General features: G+C 34.1%; 1 protein-coding gene across 2 annotated transcripts in view; it reads left to right on the top strand.

The window, feature by feature from the left end:
* The window catches only part of LOC145662327 (SIN3-HDAC complex-associated factor), a 65816-nt gene extending 50451 nt beyond the window's left edge, over positions 1–15365 (top strand). For both annotated transcript variants that reach the window (XM_081727791.1, XM_081727790.1), the window contains exons 4-6: positions 1944–2127; positions 3226–3454; positions 5995–15365. In XM_081727791.1, the coding sequence (XP_081583917.1) occupies positions 1944–2127; positions 3226–3454; positions 5995–6352 (771 nt within the window). In that variant the 3' untranslated portion in view covers positions 6353–15365. The remainder of the gene's footprint in view (positions 1–1943; positions 2128–3225; positions 3455–5994) is intronic.
* The last annotated feature ends 2245 nt before the right edge of the window (positions 15366–17610 follow it).

The raw sequence follows: 17610 nt of genomic DNA, 5'->3' as shown, positions 1-17610 counted from the left end.
ATTGTAAGGGAATTGTATTTCTGATATTAAGCATTATAAGCAACAAAACCATTGAAACAGCTTACTTGACAATGGATTATTTTCTCATGCCGCGTGGATGTTCCAAGGCTCTTTAACCAATAAAATGAAACAATCACCACCTGTATTTGTTTACATGAGGTACGGAACATATACAGATCAGCCTCTCTTGATGTAACAAGGAAAGCATTCAAGCTCCCTCACTGAAGATTTTGACACCTTCATTTATCGACCGGATATTTTCAGGAAAGGGTCGTGAAGCGGTTATTTATTCAGAAGAAAGAAATAAATTAATAGTTTAATATGTACACTCATGTCCAAAATTATTGTCGCATGTCTATAAATATGTTGTTGTAGGAATATAATTTGATAACGAATTCGCCCGCTATTTCTTATAATGCTATTATGTATATAATCGACAAAGATATTTAAGTGGCAAATTTCATGTCAAAAGAGCAGTAAATAAGAACAATAAAACGAAAATAAAACTTTCTTGTCCATTTAGCAACATTTTATTTTACTCATTCTAATTTTCGTATTTATAATTCTTTTCCTATGAAATTTACCACAAATATACATTTCCCGTTTATACACATACTATCAGTATTAAAAGTATCTGCAAAATCATTATCAAATTATATTCATACAAGAAGACAGTTATAGATATGCGAAAATCATTTTGGACATGAGTGTACAAGGCTTCCAACAGTTTATTAAAAATTAACTGCCATTATCCTGTAATATAAACCCATATAATCATATACCAAAAAGTACACTTAAAATATAGACTTGCAGTTTTGCTAAAACGTTATCAAGCAGGAAGTAGAGAAAAGAAATATTAAATAGAAAATGTTGAGATGCGAAACGCAGAGAAGAATTTGTGAAGCGTTCAAGTGGGTTCCATTGTAGAATGCAGAGTCACATTCTAAATAGATTTCCCTATATTTCGACGTGGAATCCACCTAGACAACTCATAGCTAATTCCGTATTTTATTTTTTCTCCGTTCCTTCGATTTCAAAGTTTCTTTTATGGTTTTGTGGGAGCTAAGTCCATTATCCATGCACTCAGTTACCAAATATATAGATTGATGGATGATATATGTCTAGCTGAAGGTATGGCGTTTACTACTCTATAGATATTTTTTTCAATATGTTTTGTATATATGTGTAAAATATATTATCGGATGTTCTAAAATTTCGCCCATGGACTACAGAACATTATTCTACAAATCAAAGCAAAAAATTAATTGTATACCTTTCGAGTCTTCTTCTGGAGGCGCGAATTGCAATATATAGATAGATAGATAGATATATGGCAACGGTGCATATAAAGAATCATAGGGTACAACTACCAATCTAATTATATTGATTTTTTTTACCACATAACAGTTAAAAATCGATCAAGGTTGACACTAGCACCACATATTACGTAACAATCGATGTAAGTACGTCATAAATTCGTAGAGCAATGCTAATGGTTTCAAGTTAATCTGCGAAGTTGTCACATAGTGAAACTTTTGATTCCTCATAGTGACTGAAAGAGGCTCTGGAAGATATACCACTGTGTAGCATTTTTGCTTTATTGTGACCTGAAGAATAGTGTACTGTTGTTCGTGGGCGTCATTTTTAGAACACCGATACTCATAATATATATATGTGTGTGTGTTCTGAAGAAGACATGGTCATTAATAAGTGCTTTCCAGAAAATGGTAAAATAACGTCATACAACACTAAACCTTTGCTTCAATATTCATGAGGTAAGGAGGGGAAGAAATAGGGAAAACAAATAGGAAAGTCGTTGTGAAGTATTCGTTTGATGATAATTTGTTTTAATGATTTATATTAATAATATCAATTACAAAACTTTTCACATTATTGTGTGTGGGTTATTTTAGCCGTCCTTCATGCAAATGTTGTTATTTCAGGTGGTGGACGCTCGTGCTGGACCAGGAACTAAATCTCTCACAAAATTCAAATCAAAAAATAAGAAAAAAATGAAATTGAAAGATGGTCAGAAGGTTGAGAAAATTAAAAAGAAACACACGTATGTGAAAGTAGATAGATCTGCTCGTGAGCAGAGTCCCGGAGCACTGAGTGACGACATCACAGGTAAATGAATAACACTCAGTTTCAACAGGAGTAGATACTTACCTGCAAAATTTCTTTTTAACTTAGGAATTAAGACAGTTATGTGAGTATGTACATCTTAAAATGTAATGGATTTCATTTGACGTAAATTGTACTGTCTGAAGAATAAGGCAGATAAAAGTCATAAATTGCCCAAAAATCCATAGAATAAGCTTTATATTTGGTACACGATCTAGAACCTAACATGAATATAAATACAGATCCATGGCGGGAAAGCTGATAGTAAAAATACTTCGAGGCATGTAAATAATCGAAATATCAGGTTGTCCGGAAATTGTATCAGCAACCTGATTGGTCGATCTTAAATGAACGGACCCGAGGGCCAAAACAATACAAGACCGCATGTGTCATTAGTCACTCGTAAAAAATTAGTAGGTTACCGGTACGCAGGATTTCTTGCTCTATCCATTGTATTTGTTTGTCATTTCATCATCTGATGTCCACTTGTCACAGACTGCAGAACTTTCAACAGAAAATAATTTCCTTACTCGAACGCTTAAACAGAACCTTCTTCGTCGAGCCAACTCAATTCTGTGCGTATTGTTTGGTAGTATGCTATGTAACATCAAGACAGTCAATGTCTTTCAAACTTAGTATTCGGCAAGTTGAATCAGTACTACTGAACTCTTTTGTTTCCATGAAATTTGGAACCAACCAAAGATCAACTTGCCCAACTATGAAATATATATACAGTTCTTTAAACACACTTATTCAGGTGTGTTATGAGTATTGTCTTGTAATTGTGTCTTTCTAGCTTAAGTGAATTATTCATTTTCGTGGTGCATGTATTAAATTTGTTATTGTTAGGACTTAACACAATAAAGGACATACAGAGCAATACGAAGTGTGTAGTGTATCAAAAATTATTGAAATGTTTACTTGTCGATATTGGGTCTTTGAATAATAAGTGATTACATGAACTGAGCGAGCACACAAGAAAGAAGTAAAATCCTTTAGTTGTAAGAGGTGCTTAACTTACCTCAATAAGTAAGAAATATTTACTCTGCACTCTGTTTTTGATATGTTTTTGTTGCTGATCTTCCACAATATGTCTTTCAGGAGAAGATTTTATGTCGGATCAGAGTGGGATTAGTATTCCCTCTAGTCTTGCCCCAAGTCCCACTCCTAGTGAGACAGTGGATGAAACAAGTCCTGTAGAGCATTCGGTTGAGAAAAGAATTAAACCTAAGTCACCTCATCGGGAGAAGGAGCGTGAGCGCATTGGCAAGAGAAGGCTCTCTCTTTCGCCTACAGTAAGCAGCTTTTTGGATATGACTTTCTGGAAGAGGTAAGTACTTCTTGGTCAGTCTCAAATGCCGAAGAATAATACTAAGAATACATGGTATTTCCTCAACCGTTACCAAGTTTTTATGAGATTATTTATTTCTTGAAGTACGTAATCAAATCCCGTAAATGTATCTATCTAAGCGCCCACAGGTAATAATAGCACTTGTGACAGTAAACGCGTTCTGTTTCTCATCTTCATCACTACAAGTTCGTTAAGGAAACAACGTTGCTAGAAAAATTAGATTGTCGGTGAGTTTCCTTCTACTTACAAGAAAAAAATAAAAGTAAAGTGTACTTCGTCCACAGTGTGAAATTCTTCCATTTTTCCGAGTACTCAAAGAGCTGCGTCATTAGGTACTTCGTTTTATTTACTTCATTGCAGCTCAGAATACAGTAGAAATTTCCGTTCAGCACTATTACTAGTATTATTATTATTTCACATTTTCTACAAGACTTGTTTGTTTTTGTGTACATTTTCACATTTTTTCTAAATTACGTGAATGGATGCTTTTCTTTTGAAACGCGGTTATAGAGCTTATAAAGGAACCAGAACTTCTGTACTTTCATCGGAAATCAAACTCAAATCTCACGCAGTAATCGCGAAAATTCTAAGGCGAACCAAACTCGAACAACTAAATTTGGAAATTATTAATAAAGTATGTACTAAAGATACACTACATTGCCGTTAATAACAAACACAGCGCTCTTAAGGAGTTAGTATGACGTATGTACGCCATTCGCCGTGGTAACAACCTCAACCCTTTTAGGATGACTTCTCGTAAGATTGCGGTAAACTTTGGCAGGTATTGGCCTTCATTCGTCCTGCAAAAATGGTGGACCGGGAGGTTGTCGAGCATTCAACCAGTCTCCCAGCTAATCCAAAACGCGTTAAATAGAATTGTGCTCGAGGCTTTGGACCAGACCTTCCCCTCAAACTGTTCTGTGATGATATATGCTGTATGAATGCTGCATTGACATGTTGAAACACAAATGGCCCACTACCGAACAGTTGCTAAAGAATTGGTAGCACAGAATTGTGTAGTATTGGTTGATATGCATAAGCATTCATTGTTCGAGACACCAACCCCGGGGTTCCAGTCCAAAACATGGGAAACATTTTCAGATTATGGTTCCTCCACCGACAAAATTTCACAATATTAACAAAGCACTATGGTAAACAGCACTTACCTGACATGCGTCATGTCCACACACGTCTATCGGATTGCCACAAATGTAGCGTGATCAGTCACTCCAAATGATGGTCTTCCACTATCCACTTGCTCCATATTTTGCACCAGTAATCAGCGGCGTTCGTTTACTTGTCTGATCCTGGGCTCATGAATAACACGTTGCCTATTGAATCTCAGTTCAAATGCCTCGTGAGAAATGGTACATATATCGGCAGTCCCAGATGCAGACCGAAATTCGATGACTACGGTGTCCAGCGACTTTTACCGATGTACTTTCACTACGCGTCTGAGTCATACTGGTCTTGGTGAGACAACTTGTTTGGTTTGCCTGGTCGCGGTTGTGGTATTTTCACTCACTTTCTCTTACCCATGTCATTCCGAGTAGGGGTGTTCCAAGAACCGGTTTCGGTACGGTTTGGGAACGGAGGCGAGTGAAACTAATAAAAGATTACAACAACGTTCTTGCGAAAAATGAGGAGCATAAACAGATTCTTTTGCATAAAGTGAATGCCCATAGATAATCTTTTCCTCGATGTGACAAAAGTGAACTGTGTAGCAAATAAGATTGAAAACTTACCATAAAGCTACTACATAAATAAGGGATATTTCAATTTCTTCCAAGTTATAATTTTTCTTTTTCCTCATAATGGTCTATGAATCATCCTGATGGGAAACCTTATTTGTAGTTCATGGGGAAACAAAGATTTAACTTTCTCTAGTAGTTTGTTTCCAATTTATGTAAAATACTTCCAAAATTCTTACAAATCTGTGGTCCATAACTACAATAAAATAACGTTACATCGAAGCATTTCGTTTTTCACACGTAATAACTCTTGCATAATTATAGGTAGCGTAAAAATAATGCCAGATTTGTGCTTCTGGGAAAACGCTACCTCAAAACGATATTTCATATGACCCTCTTCCTATTTGAAAATTTTGACCTGAATTCAAGATAGCCGCCATGATAATGCTATACAAGATTAGGTTGGTCTCTTCCTCTAGTTCCATTATCCAGGGTATCTTCCCATTCCCTTAAGCTATTCCTAAATTACAAGGGTTTATTCTAGATTTTCCCCATATACTATTTGTTGTAAACGAATTCAAAACTTTAGGTCGCTTGAGGCACCATTTAATATTATTCAATGGATCTAATTTTTCTCATGGCTTAATTTAGTACCATATGGAACCATTTTATGAGGCTCGTGCAAGGAAATTCCTAAATTTATTTTTCCCCATATATATATTTATTAGGGTGGTTCTTATTTATATATATAAGTTGTAAACATTACACTCAATTTCCTTCTGGCAATTGTATTTTGTGGTTAACATGAACTTCTCCCTTTATTTTTAGAGAGAAGGTATGCTGTGGCACAGTCTTCAAAGGACCTCACGGTGAAGTAATTCTCGATCCACGGTTTTTAAAACCTTGTCGTGGTTGTAGAAAACCAGCGCCACCTCGCTCACGGATACCAAATAGTGCAACAAGTTCAACTTCTTCGGAAAAGCTGACAAAGACTTACAGTGATTCTTCGTCGGATTCCGGTTACGATGAGTCCTCGAACTCAGGAACTGATGGCTTCAATCGACCTGGTACAAGTAGACGTAGTAGCACCTGCGCAGAGTCCACAGTGCGAGAAGAAACCATTTCCAATCCTCTGGCCGAGTTCGCAATGCACGCAGCAAAGAGATGCCAGGAGGAGATAAATTAACGAAGATTTGTTCATAGCTTTTAATTTATATGTTCTCTATAGTATTCCAGGCCGCATACTGGGTCCAATGTTTTAACCTTCAGAAGTGTACTATACACTTTTTTTTTTTTTTTTAATCATCTTTCGATCGTCAATCTTTTTACATCAGGAAAGCAATAAAGGAACAAATACTTAACCATATCAGAAAGAAGTAAAATGCAAATGCAGAGTACCTTTTGTCCATCCTGCTGAACGTAATACTTAGGAAGTCCCGATCGTAAATCATTTACAGTATTCTTTATTCTCGTTTCGGGTTATGTCATATGATGCCTATCAATGACTTTCATCAGTAATGATTCTATTAATTACTGGTTTTATTTTAATTACCCACCACTTACAACAGTGCCAATGTATACAAGAAGAAAAGTGCAATGCATCACATGACATACCACATCGAATATTATTCTTTCCGGACATACGAAAATAAATTGTAAGTTCCTAATTGGTTTTCAGTTCAGGCTAAAAAAATAAAGTGAAAAAATCTAAAAATAGTTGAGACTTGTAATTTTTATATGTATTATTATATGTCTATTGAAACTATAAAAAATTAAATTTAAAAAGAGGTATATTTATTCAGTACTTTGGTAAAGAACTAGTAGTGCATTTCGTAGGTATGGATACAACTTACCAGCACATGAATTACAATTTAGAATTCGAAACAGGCATGAAAGCATGAATAATAATAATACAGTTCATCGTTCACTCCTAAGTTTAAGAATGAAATCAATGTTAGAATTGTGTCTAAAGTAACAATGAGTAAAATTCGTTCTATACTCGTGAGGTATATAATTGCGAGAAGTTTTAGTGCTCTACTAGGAAAAGTGATGTTTGATTGATTTTTCTGTATTTGGTTACTTATAATTCGCTGCATAATAATTGGATAAAATTTGAATAAGCTTATCATTGACGTAACTAGCATTTCAATTTTATTAAACTTTTTTTTTTTTTTTTTTTTTTTTTTTTTTTTTTTTTTTCAGCGTGAACAATAAAATGCACATATGTTCTTTGCCACAAGTATGAAAAATTGTTGACATAAAATTCTTTTCAATTCTCTTTTTGGAGAATTAATACTCATACTAGAAGAAAAAGAAAAAAAGTTTATAATAAATATATATGTATATGGTATCTAGTCCAAAAAATTAAGATATACAGAACAACTTATACAGTACATGAATTAATATATATATACACATAAATATATATATATATAAATAAATAGATATATATATTTCGTACGTATTGCTACGAGAAACTTGTTGCCAAAGCGGGATTTCTACGTATCTCCTCTTTCGGTGACTTTTTATTTAAAAAAATGCCAATTAAAAATTGGTGGAATCTCATTCAGTGTGTGTTGGAATCTGCTGTCAAGTAGTAGTGTTTCTTGGTCATATGTGAGTGCACAGTGACATATTTCCACATCACTAATAATAATCGGTGGAAATACTACGAACTTTAAAAGAAATAATATACGATAAATATCTCGCGAGAGACTTTATATATATTGAAGTTGCTAGATGGTTGACTTATACTGCCATAAATATGCAAAGAGAAATTTGATCTCTCTTTGCATGTGTGATCTCATACTGTGGTATGTGCAAAATGTCATATGCAGGCAGCGATATGTTAAAATGATATTGTAAAGGTTTAATGTTGACTTGTGCAAAGTTTATTAACATGAGCCTGATACGGTATTAGGAACACAATCAATTGTCTTTTTATCTCATTCTATACATGTGTACCTAGAGCGTTTCATGTAAACTTCATGTGTTTTTTTAATTAAAAATTATCTATATACATATAGATGATTTGTACAAACAAGACTTAAAGAGCTAAGAATATGTAAGGAAATAATTGTGGATTTCTTGTAAATATTTCATTATTACTATTGGTTTCGTATCCGCGTGTCTGCAGTTATCTCTGAACAGACATGGAATGTCTCTTTTAGTTCCTTATTGTGTGTAATATCAGTGATTATTATAAAAATTCAAAAATTAGTTCCTTACCCGAAGCACAATCAAATCTCAAATGTTATCTTTTGTATTCTTTTCTTTTGCCTTTTAAAAGATTATGGTATTAAATGGTTGTGTTATTTATTGGATGTTACTTGATGGATAAAAAGGCGTAAGTGTAATGAAACAGGCGCGGTATGGAAGCGTATTATAATATTGAGTAATGAGAAAGGACGAAAAAAGTATTGTATTGATTCGTTTGAAGAAAAGAGTTATAAAACAGATTTAGTGTCCATGTTACCAATTGTAGCCGTGTAAGTTGAGTCGAGTAAAATTTGAAGTAAAAACTAAGCGGGAGGGGGGGATTTTTTTTACTTGATTATAGATTATTTTCATTGTATCTTTTGTACTATTATTTATGTTCAGTTGTACGTATCACTTATATTTAACTTATTAGCGTCGATTTGTAACGAATAATTCCTAACAAATCTGAAGTAGTTTATTAATATTTTTGTTTGTTTGACGCAGGTATGTATGTGAATGTATGTATGTAATCTACTTAAGTGAAGAAAAGAAAATTCTGCTCAGTATTCACAATTGTGTTCACGAACAGTAAAGCGGAAGATAGGACTCTTTAACCTTCGTGGAAGTTAGCTGAAAGCTTTTTTTCAAGTAAAAGGAAGTCGTAATGTTGCTCGAAATTATAAACGAAATGTTATTCGAAAAACTAACGATATGTATGTTAACTTTTATATTTAAAAAAAAAAATCATTTTATTTTCATTTTATAATTATTACGTGGTACAAATGTTTGGAGCCACAAATATTGTAGACAGAGATTGTGATATGTTGGTTCTGTTATGTACAACTGCAAACTGTTTGATCTCAGGTTCAAACAAGAACTGTGTGTTATGAATGTTTGTAATATATTGTGGGCATTGCACAAAGATGAAACGGGTATTAACAAGCGCGATGTGCACATAATTAATGCAGAATTGACGATACATATTTGTGTTCCCTTCAGGACGAGTATTTTGCGTTTATTCTGTGAAGAGATCTTAATAACAACGATAATGATTTTCATATATTTGATTAGCTGGTTAATTCTAGAATGAAATTCCGACAATTAACGCGCAAGACGGTTTGATTTTCTCACCTCTTCGTATAGGATGAAGCCTTTAGCGAATGAAATGAGTATTATTTTCATGTACGGCATATAGTCTGAATCTTGACAGTATTACAGAAGAGCTGTGTGCAAATGTTAACGTACCCAAATAGACCAATTTCATTGAATTAATATGCTATATTGACTGCGTTTTTTAAACTGTTTGAATAAAAAATCCATATTATATAGTTATACAAGTTATTTATTTTGTACTGTAGTGTCACAGAAGAATACAAATAAAATATTTGAGGAAAGCGAAATGCTTGCTTAGAAATTAGAGTTGTCAGTCTTTTATTCTCTTTCAAAACGGTATGACTTATGTTAGTTACTACCATCTCTTGTTACATAATTCATCGTTGTGTGGGATATGTAATTTACTTAATTTTATCATAGTTTCGTTACTATACTGATAATACTAAATTTTATACAAAAAAAGGAAAAAAGTTTTAGACCAGTGAAAATTAAGCACGACTTGATAAATACTTGTTTCAAAGGTGAAGTCAGTCTGCGAATTGTAATCATTACTGAGATATAATAATTTCACTAGTACAGGGGTTTACTTACTTCTCTCTCAGTATAGCATGGCAAGTAGATAATATTTCTAATGGTGGTATAATGAAGTTTCATCTTTGTGTAATGGCTTTCAGATTTTCGGGGAAGTTTAACGAGAGTCACTACAAAGCAGTTTTGCTACTCTTTGAGTGTACAAAATCATTGGTGTATTTTTATTCAGGAATTATAACTAAATAGTATTATTAATATACAGTTGCATGCACATAATTACTTTTCGTCATTTGGAGCCAAAACTGCATTTATACTAGTAAAAGTGATCGTTAGTGTATGTATGCATTTTTACTATATTTTACGTTATGTCACAATAATATAAGAGTTAGTTGAAATGTGTACACAAAGATGACAAGGGAGTATGTTTTTTCAGAAAATAGCATTAGTTTTCAAACAGTATTCCGTATTAAAAATTATCTCCATTATTTATGCACGGTTTGTTGTGGATTAGAGAATCTTACATATTAGTTTTTTTTTTCTTTCTTCGTGTTGAGATGTGATTTCAACAGCAAAATGAAAATATGTAATTATTATAACATTCAGAAGTTATTGGCAATTCATTGCATAGTTGTTTTAAATGCTTTAGAACAAATGGATGGGTGAATTAATTGTTGTAGTGAGTGATGTGGTCTCTTTTCAGTACCAAAGCGTTGTGAGGTAGAAACTATTTCAAGGAAGATTCAATCAGAGACAGCCATTCCAACGGGATTTGTACCCGGTGCTCGCTTAGAACAAATAGGGTTGATTTTGAGTTTAACGTCCCGTTCAGCAGCGAGGCTATATGAGACGTGGGCCTACTGATTGACGTGGAATCCAAACCACATGAGCTCCCGCCGGGAATCGAACCCGGATCTCCCACGACAAAAGTACGCATGCTAACCGCTTAGCCACGAAGGAGCTCAATAGAACAAAGAGAATAACCTCAATAATATACAGTAGTATTAAATTATGAGTCAAAATTATGTAGATAGATATTTATCAGTAACTTCTTTAATAAAATACACCCCAGGATTAATTGGACTTACGTATGAATAGTAAGTAGTCTTAACCGTTAACTCGTGCAAAATTCCCTAGAGCGTATTGTGTGTTGGTTTTACATTATGTGAAAACCTTTTTAACTATAGTTTTTATGCATGATTAGGTTAGATCAAGTTGTTTTAAGCATAAACTTCCTGCAGCACCAAATCATCTGCTTCTGCTTTGTGTCTTCAATTTTAGTCAATAATGCAAATTTTTTAGTAGCGTATTTGCGATGAAAGTTAAAGCTACGCGCTTTTAAACAGAATTATTGATGATCTGTTGAATTAATGAATCCTAATAAGAATCCTTGTAGGGGCCGGGCCGCGGTGGCTCAGTGGTAGAGCGTTCACCTCTGGTGCTTGGAGTCCTGGTTCGATCCCAGCTCGCGTCAAGCAAACTTTGTAGTGGACAAACACCGTGTGCGTGGGTTTCTGCGGAGTTCTCCAATTTCCTCCGACTTACTTCATTCCACCATTTCATTCATTTCTCATCCTCATAGTCTCCTTTAGCCTAGCCGGCATAACCGTGGAACGTGAAACTTAGTTTTTTTTCCCCCTCAGAATCTTTGATGAAAAGAAAAGTCACAGTACGAAGTAATAGACTGAAATTGCTAGAATCTAGTAAACTGCGGTACATAAACTGAGGAAATACGGAATCAATTGTTTTTACAGTTATTATTTGAGCAACTCTTTGTGTACTCCTTTCAAGGTAGTTTTAAGACGAAATGCACCCAGTGAATTGAGTTGTGCTTTGTTTATTATAACTTTTTGAGTTTCTTTGAGTAATGATTGTCGCTTGTTTATAGAAGTCAGTCATTTCGACGATACTATAGTAAAACTAGGAATCTATAGTTAAAGTACAAACCGGATATATATATAATATGTGCTGCATAATGATCACTTGTTATTCTTTCAATTATGTGTTAATTACGGTATATGAAGTTTATAGCTTTTGTTCATAGTATATTATAATTTCGTCTTCCGTGTCATAAATACAGAATTAGCACAAAAGTATCTACGTACAAGGAAATTGCCAATAATGGTTGTGTGTAAATGTTAATTTTCTGTGTAGTTATGTCATATAAAGACTTTATGTATTAAAATGAGGAATCGATTCTTTATATCATTTTCGGAGCTTTAGGATCTGATTGGTACATCCTGGACGATATCGATACGATGAATCGATGAGATATTGAACCATACTTAATAGAAATTTTTGTTCTATGTCTACAGATGCAGGATCATCATTGAGTTGAAAATGTTGCAAGAATGAAATTCTTTATAAATTGACGATCATAGTATTTTGTTAGCATTGCGTGTGAATTGTGACAATGGTCGTATCGCGTGGCTTTAGAAAAGCGTAAGTAATAAGAAAGATTATTGGACTGTTAATTCGTGCCTTTGCTAATGAAATCACAATGTGATATCACTTACTTTGCTCAAGCAATTTAAAATCAACAGCTGCGATTGAGTGATTCTCAACATGTAACTTACTTTGAAGTTACAGGAAACTACTTTAAATAGCACAAGAGAAATATCTCACCAAAACTGTGTGAAATAAATGAACTATAATCAAAATTGAAAGGACTTTTCGATATGATCGTGTAATAAACCATGTTTATACAAATCTTAATTCTCACTAGGGTAATCAGGGACACTTTTCGGGCGCAGGCATGGGAGTTAGATTACGTGTAAAGAAATAAAGACGTCCTAAATAGAACAGTGATTTAGGAGTATTTCGATGTTTTGTTCGTCTTTAACTAAGTCCTTGAATTTAAGTAACAGATATACAAATTAATACTATCTCCTTTATTCTAGCCGGCAAAACCATGGGACATAAAACTGAAATTAATAGTAAAATAGAACAAAGTAGATGAGGTGAGTTGGCAGTACCTTGAAAAAAAAAAAAAAACTATTCAAATTTGAAAGTTTTTGTTCTTTAATAACAGTGAGACTCCTATTCAAAAATTTTATATTATTTCTAGGGTATATTACATTATGCAGTATTTTGTGTTATAATCATAAATGTCCAGACCGAAAATTTGCTAGAAGTGCTGTGTTAATTGCATACTTGTGTTTTATAAATATCTTCGTTGCATCTCGAACATAGAGCAGGTGCAGCTCTTGTTGAAATGCATGCATTCTGTTTAGTTGGTACAGTATAGTACTGCCTATTGTAGCGATTGCATAGTGTATTTTGGCCATCAGTCTGAATTAACCAGTTTAAAGAATTGGATTAAATTTTTATGAAATTAATTGGTTTGCCTCTAAACTTAGGAAATATGTAACATGGAAACATGCCTATTGACATGACTGAAGGTTTTATTTTTTTACTATTGTCTAGTAACAAGTATTATTTTAGAAGGAAAATGGGCAACAAAGGTTTTTATGCATCAGTTAATGTGGTGATAGTGTTTCAGATAGGAACAACACAGTTGGGTTGGGCGGTTTTTTAGAACCAGAAAATGTCAATTTCCGAATCTTCTTCTAAAAGAAAATTCCCATGATCCTGCATCTTCATTGCTATGCACTTTTCTCTCTTCGTGTAATGATTTATTAATTTATTAAATATAATTATGCATAACATATATATTTTACAGATTCTATATATATACATATATGTATGATTGTGGATGAAACTGGCTTTTATTATCCATGACTTATTTCGTAAAGTTTGTGATGCTTGGTACTGTAGAAATAACTGTTGTATAATCAGCATCATAAGATTTGTACCTTTAATATGCATTTTATTAGTACAGAACAATTTCTAAAAATATATATGCAACAAAATTCGTCCTCATCATTGTTGGACGGACAGAACTTCTGTTGTTGACTACATGTTTTTATGTGCAACCAGTGAAATTGATTGACTTGAATTATGAAAAAAAAAAAAAAAAGCCCAGAATATTTTTTTTTCCTCCTGTTGAATCGCTGTGAATAAATGTGGATACTGTGTTGTAGTATAAGGATGCAATTTAAGCATGGTGTCGAGGGTAAAGGTAAATAAATTAATTGATATGAAGTATTTAAACAACGATTTGAGTGAGTGCAAAAAATGAAGAAGAAAATGTTTTATTATATTATCAGTTGATTCAGTATGGTCGAGCTATATACAGTATATTAAAATCATACGCCAATGAAAAAAACATATACGTGGAACTTCCCGTCGGTATTGAATTTCGTCCACGTGTCCATACTTAAGCCGCAAGGATTTTTTTTTCATCAGTTCAAATGAAATGACGTAATAGCATCCATGGTTGCGGATGATCAACTTGTCACATTCCACTCGAAGTTTGTTTTTCTAATTACCAATATTATTATTATTATTATTGTCTACAAATATCATAAAAGAATTTATATATAGTGTGAGTGTACGATATGTACATTAACGATTTATAAATGTAAGATTGTGTATCTATAATCAAATTTGAATTAACTAAGATTGTATAGAAATTTTAAAATTTTTTTACAATGTCGCTGTGAGTTTCTATACTGAAAAATGAAGTTTTGAACAATATTCCCTTTTTTGCACCATTTGAAGAAACTGACAGTGATATATGTATGTACAGAAATGTGTTTTTATCATACGTACAAAAGGATAGGAGAGACCCTGGAAATAAAGTTGAACGTGTTCCTTTATATAATAAAACGTTTCCTGTGGCAAGTCATCGTTTCTGAGTGTTGTGAAGATTTCTTAGAAATCTTTGTCACCAGATTCAATAGTAATCATAATCATTATTAATTGTGAATGATGGTATAAAATAAAAACACTTCCGCCCTGTATTTATTATCGACATCACAGTGATCAGGTGAACTTCTGCTGGGGAGAGTTTCACCGTCCATAGTGGCATTTTTTAAAAAGGTTAATTTAATTTAACCGTAACTGTTGACAGAAAATGTAGATCTGTGTTGTAACTGACCATCAGTCTGCTTTGTAGTGACCTCAGTTCTTAGTACGAAAACGAAAACTGAATGGAGACTGAATTCGCCTGTCTTTATGATGGTGACTTCACAATATGAACAGAATAAGGTGACTCTAATTGTAAAGAGACACTACTTAGTTGTGCAATTCTCCTGTGCTAGTGTATGTGTGATTTTTTTTTCTTTTAGACAAAAGAGTATTTGTAGCTTCTGATTATTGTTACTGTGTCTTTATTAAGTATGAATGTGTCGTGATTGTAGATTTAGATTGTTTTTTGTCCGTAGATATTTCATATAGTGATTATTGAGTAAGATTGTACATCTCATAAATTATAATATAGATTATTATCGTATTCATGGTGGTGTTTAAATTGCTTTGTATTTCCTAGTTCTATAGACATTAAGTCATACTATACGTGGAGCAAAATTAGAAACGAATTGAGAGTTTAAAACATGTGGAAATTTGTTTGGAGGAGGAAAGTTCTATCACGGGATTAAGATCAACAATAGAAAGTCCAATCATCTTCGTGGTGCTAGTTATAAGCGGAGAGTTTCGAAAGGAATGGACATTATTGCCGCGTTGTAACATATGTTCAGAAATATTTCTCAACCGACGCTTGAGCGGAATACTCACCATGTGGCAACATATGCTCGTCCAAATGCCAATTTTGCTCCCAAGTACAGTGTAGTGTGTTTCTCACAGAAAGTATTGTCAAGCGAAAAATTCTCGCTTGAATCTTCTATCAGTTAAAATAATCTATTTTTAACATTACGGGATAATCATAAAATCTCTTTGCATTTTATATGAATTATTTTTAGTAATCACTGCTTATAATTTATTATTCACGCACATTTTAACATCAATCAGCTTCTGCTAGTCTCTAGTCCAGTGGTTTCCAGTCGGTATGTAGCGAAATTTTAGAAGTTAAAATTCATGAAACATTTAACATAATCAGAGCCTGTCGATATGTTTTCTCGTACCTCCTTCGAAAATACGGACAGGGCTGCCACAATTAATTATTTCACGGATTTCGCTGTGCACTGTCTTGTTAGTCATTCTCAGGACTGTATCGAAAAGTAACTATCAATATTGGTGGCGCTGGTAGGCACGGGCCAAGCAGCCGAAAGTGAGTCCACGCAGTCTGCGGGTTAGTTGGCAAATTGTACTTAGCTGCTGTAGCGTGTTGAATGCCGTGTGAGGAGTTGCAGAGGCTATGGGACGAATTCCGAGGAAAGTGAAGTGCAAAATTTTGCACATATGGTGTTCCCAAAAAGGAGTCACCTACATTCAGATAGCAAAACAGGTGAAGTGCATCATGCAAGTGTGAAAGCTATTATTGAAAAATTTGGTAATCATTTTACTTTTACAGATTTGCCGAGATCGGGGCGAAAAAAGGGTGCACGTAACCCAAAACGACCAGAAAGTGGTGAGGTTAATCAAACAAAATCCATCATAATGTTCGCGATTTAGCGAAAAAGGCAGGTACTACGATCGCAATGTTTCAAAGAATTAAAACTAGGAATAATTTGAAAACATACAGAAAGCAAAAAATAGCCAAACAATCGTCAAAGGAGAAATTGGGTGCACAATCACGAGCTCGGAAATTGTATGAACAAATTGTAAGCAGGGAAGGACAATGTGTTTTGATGGACGATGAAACTTACGTGAAGGACTGTCAAAGAAGAAGATGTGGATGACTCGGTCAAATGTGTTTCAGTGGACAAATTTGGACCAAAAGTGCTCGTGTGTCAAGCAATTTGTTCGTGCGGCTTACGATCTGGAATTTTCTATACACAGGCAACTATTAATGCCGGAATATATGAAAAGGAATGTCTACAGAAAAGATTGCACCCTCTGTATAAAAAGCACAGTGTTCCTCCATTATTTTGGCCGGATTTGGCGACGGCCCACTACGCTAAATTGGAACATTAAACACACAGTGGATTTTGTTGCAAAACATGTGAACCCACCAAATTGCCCTCAACTCCGACCTAATGAACGATATTGGGCACTTGTGAAGAAAAATGTCAAACAAGGTGGTAAAGCTGCCAGGAACATGGCTGAATTCAGGAAATATTGGTCTGCCGCAACGAGAAAATGCACCGCCAATACTGTGCAGAAACTATTGGGTAGTGGTCGACGAAAGCTTCGTTTATTCATCGGTCACGAACTGTAAATGTATACTTTTTTCTCTGTGTATTCAACAAGTATTGTAGTGTAACATATATATATAAAGAGCGTTGAATAATTCGTGTGTCAATTTCATTTGTTCACTGCAAAAGTGGTATGAGGTACAGCTGTGGAATTCGGTGTAACTTTAGACGACGGACATAAGTTTTGTTTCGCCATAGAAGCATGTCACTCGTACTGAAGGTTGAAGAGATATAGGGTCAAAGATACAATTTCGATTTTTTCCTTATGGGATTCCAATTTTAAATTCTGAAAGAGCCTGAAAAAACGTAAATCGAAGTGATAACAAAGAAAAAGCTGTATGGTATGATTCTATGTCGCAAGCCTACCAAATATGCGTCAATTAAGTGTCATGGTCAGAGGTCACTGTCAGATCAAGGTCACAGGTCTTCTTGAGAACTCACTTGAATG

Source organism: Thermobia domestica, chromosome 10 (genome assembly GCF_964235325.1).
Source record: "Thermobia domestica chromosome 10, izTheDome1.hap1.1, whole genome shotgun sequence".
Lineage (NCBI taxonomy): Eukaryota > Metazoa > Arthropoda > Insecta > Zygentoma > Lepismatidae > Thermobia > Thermobia domestica.
The sequence above is the reverse complement of the archived record's forward strand: the minus strand, read 5'-3'. Positions and strand labels throughout refer to the sequence as shown.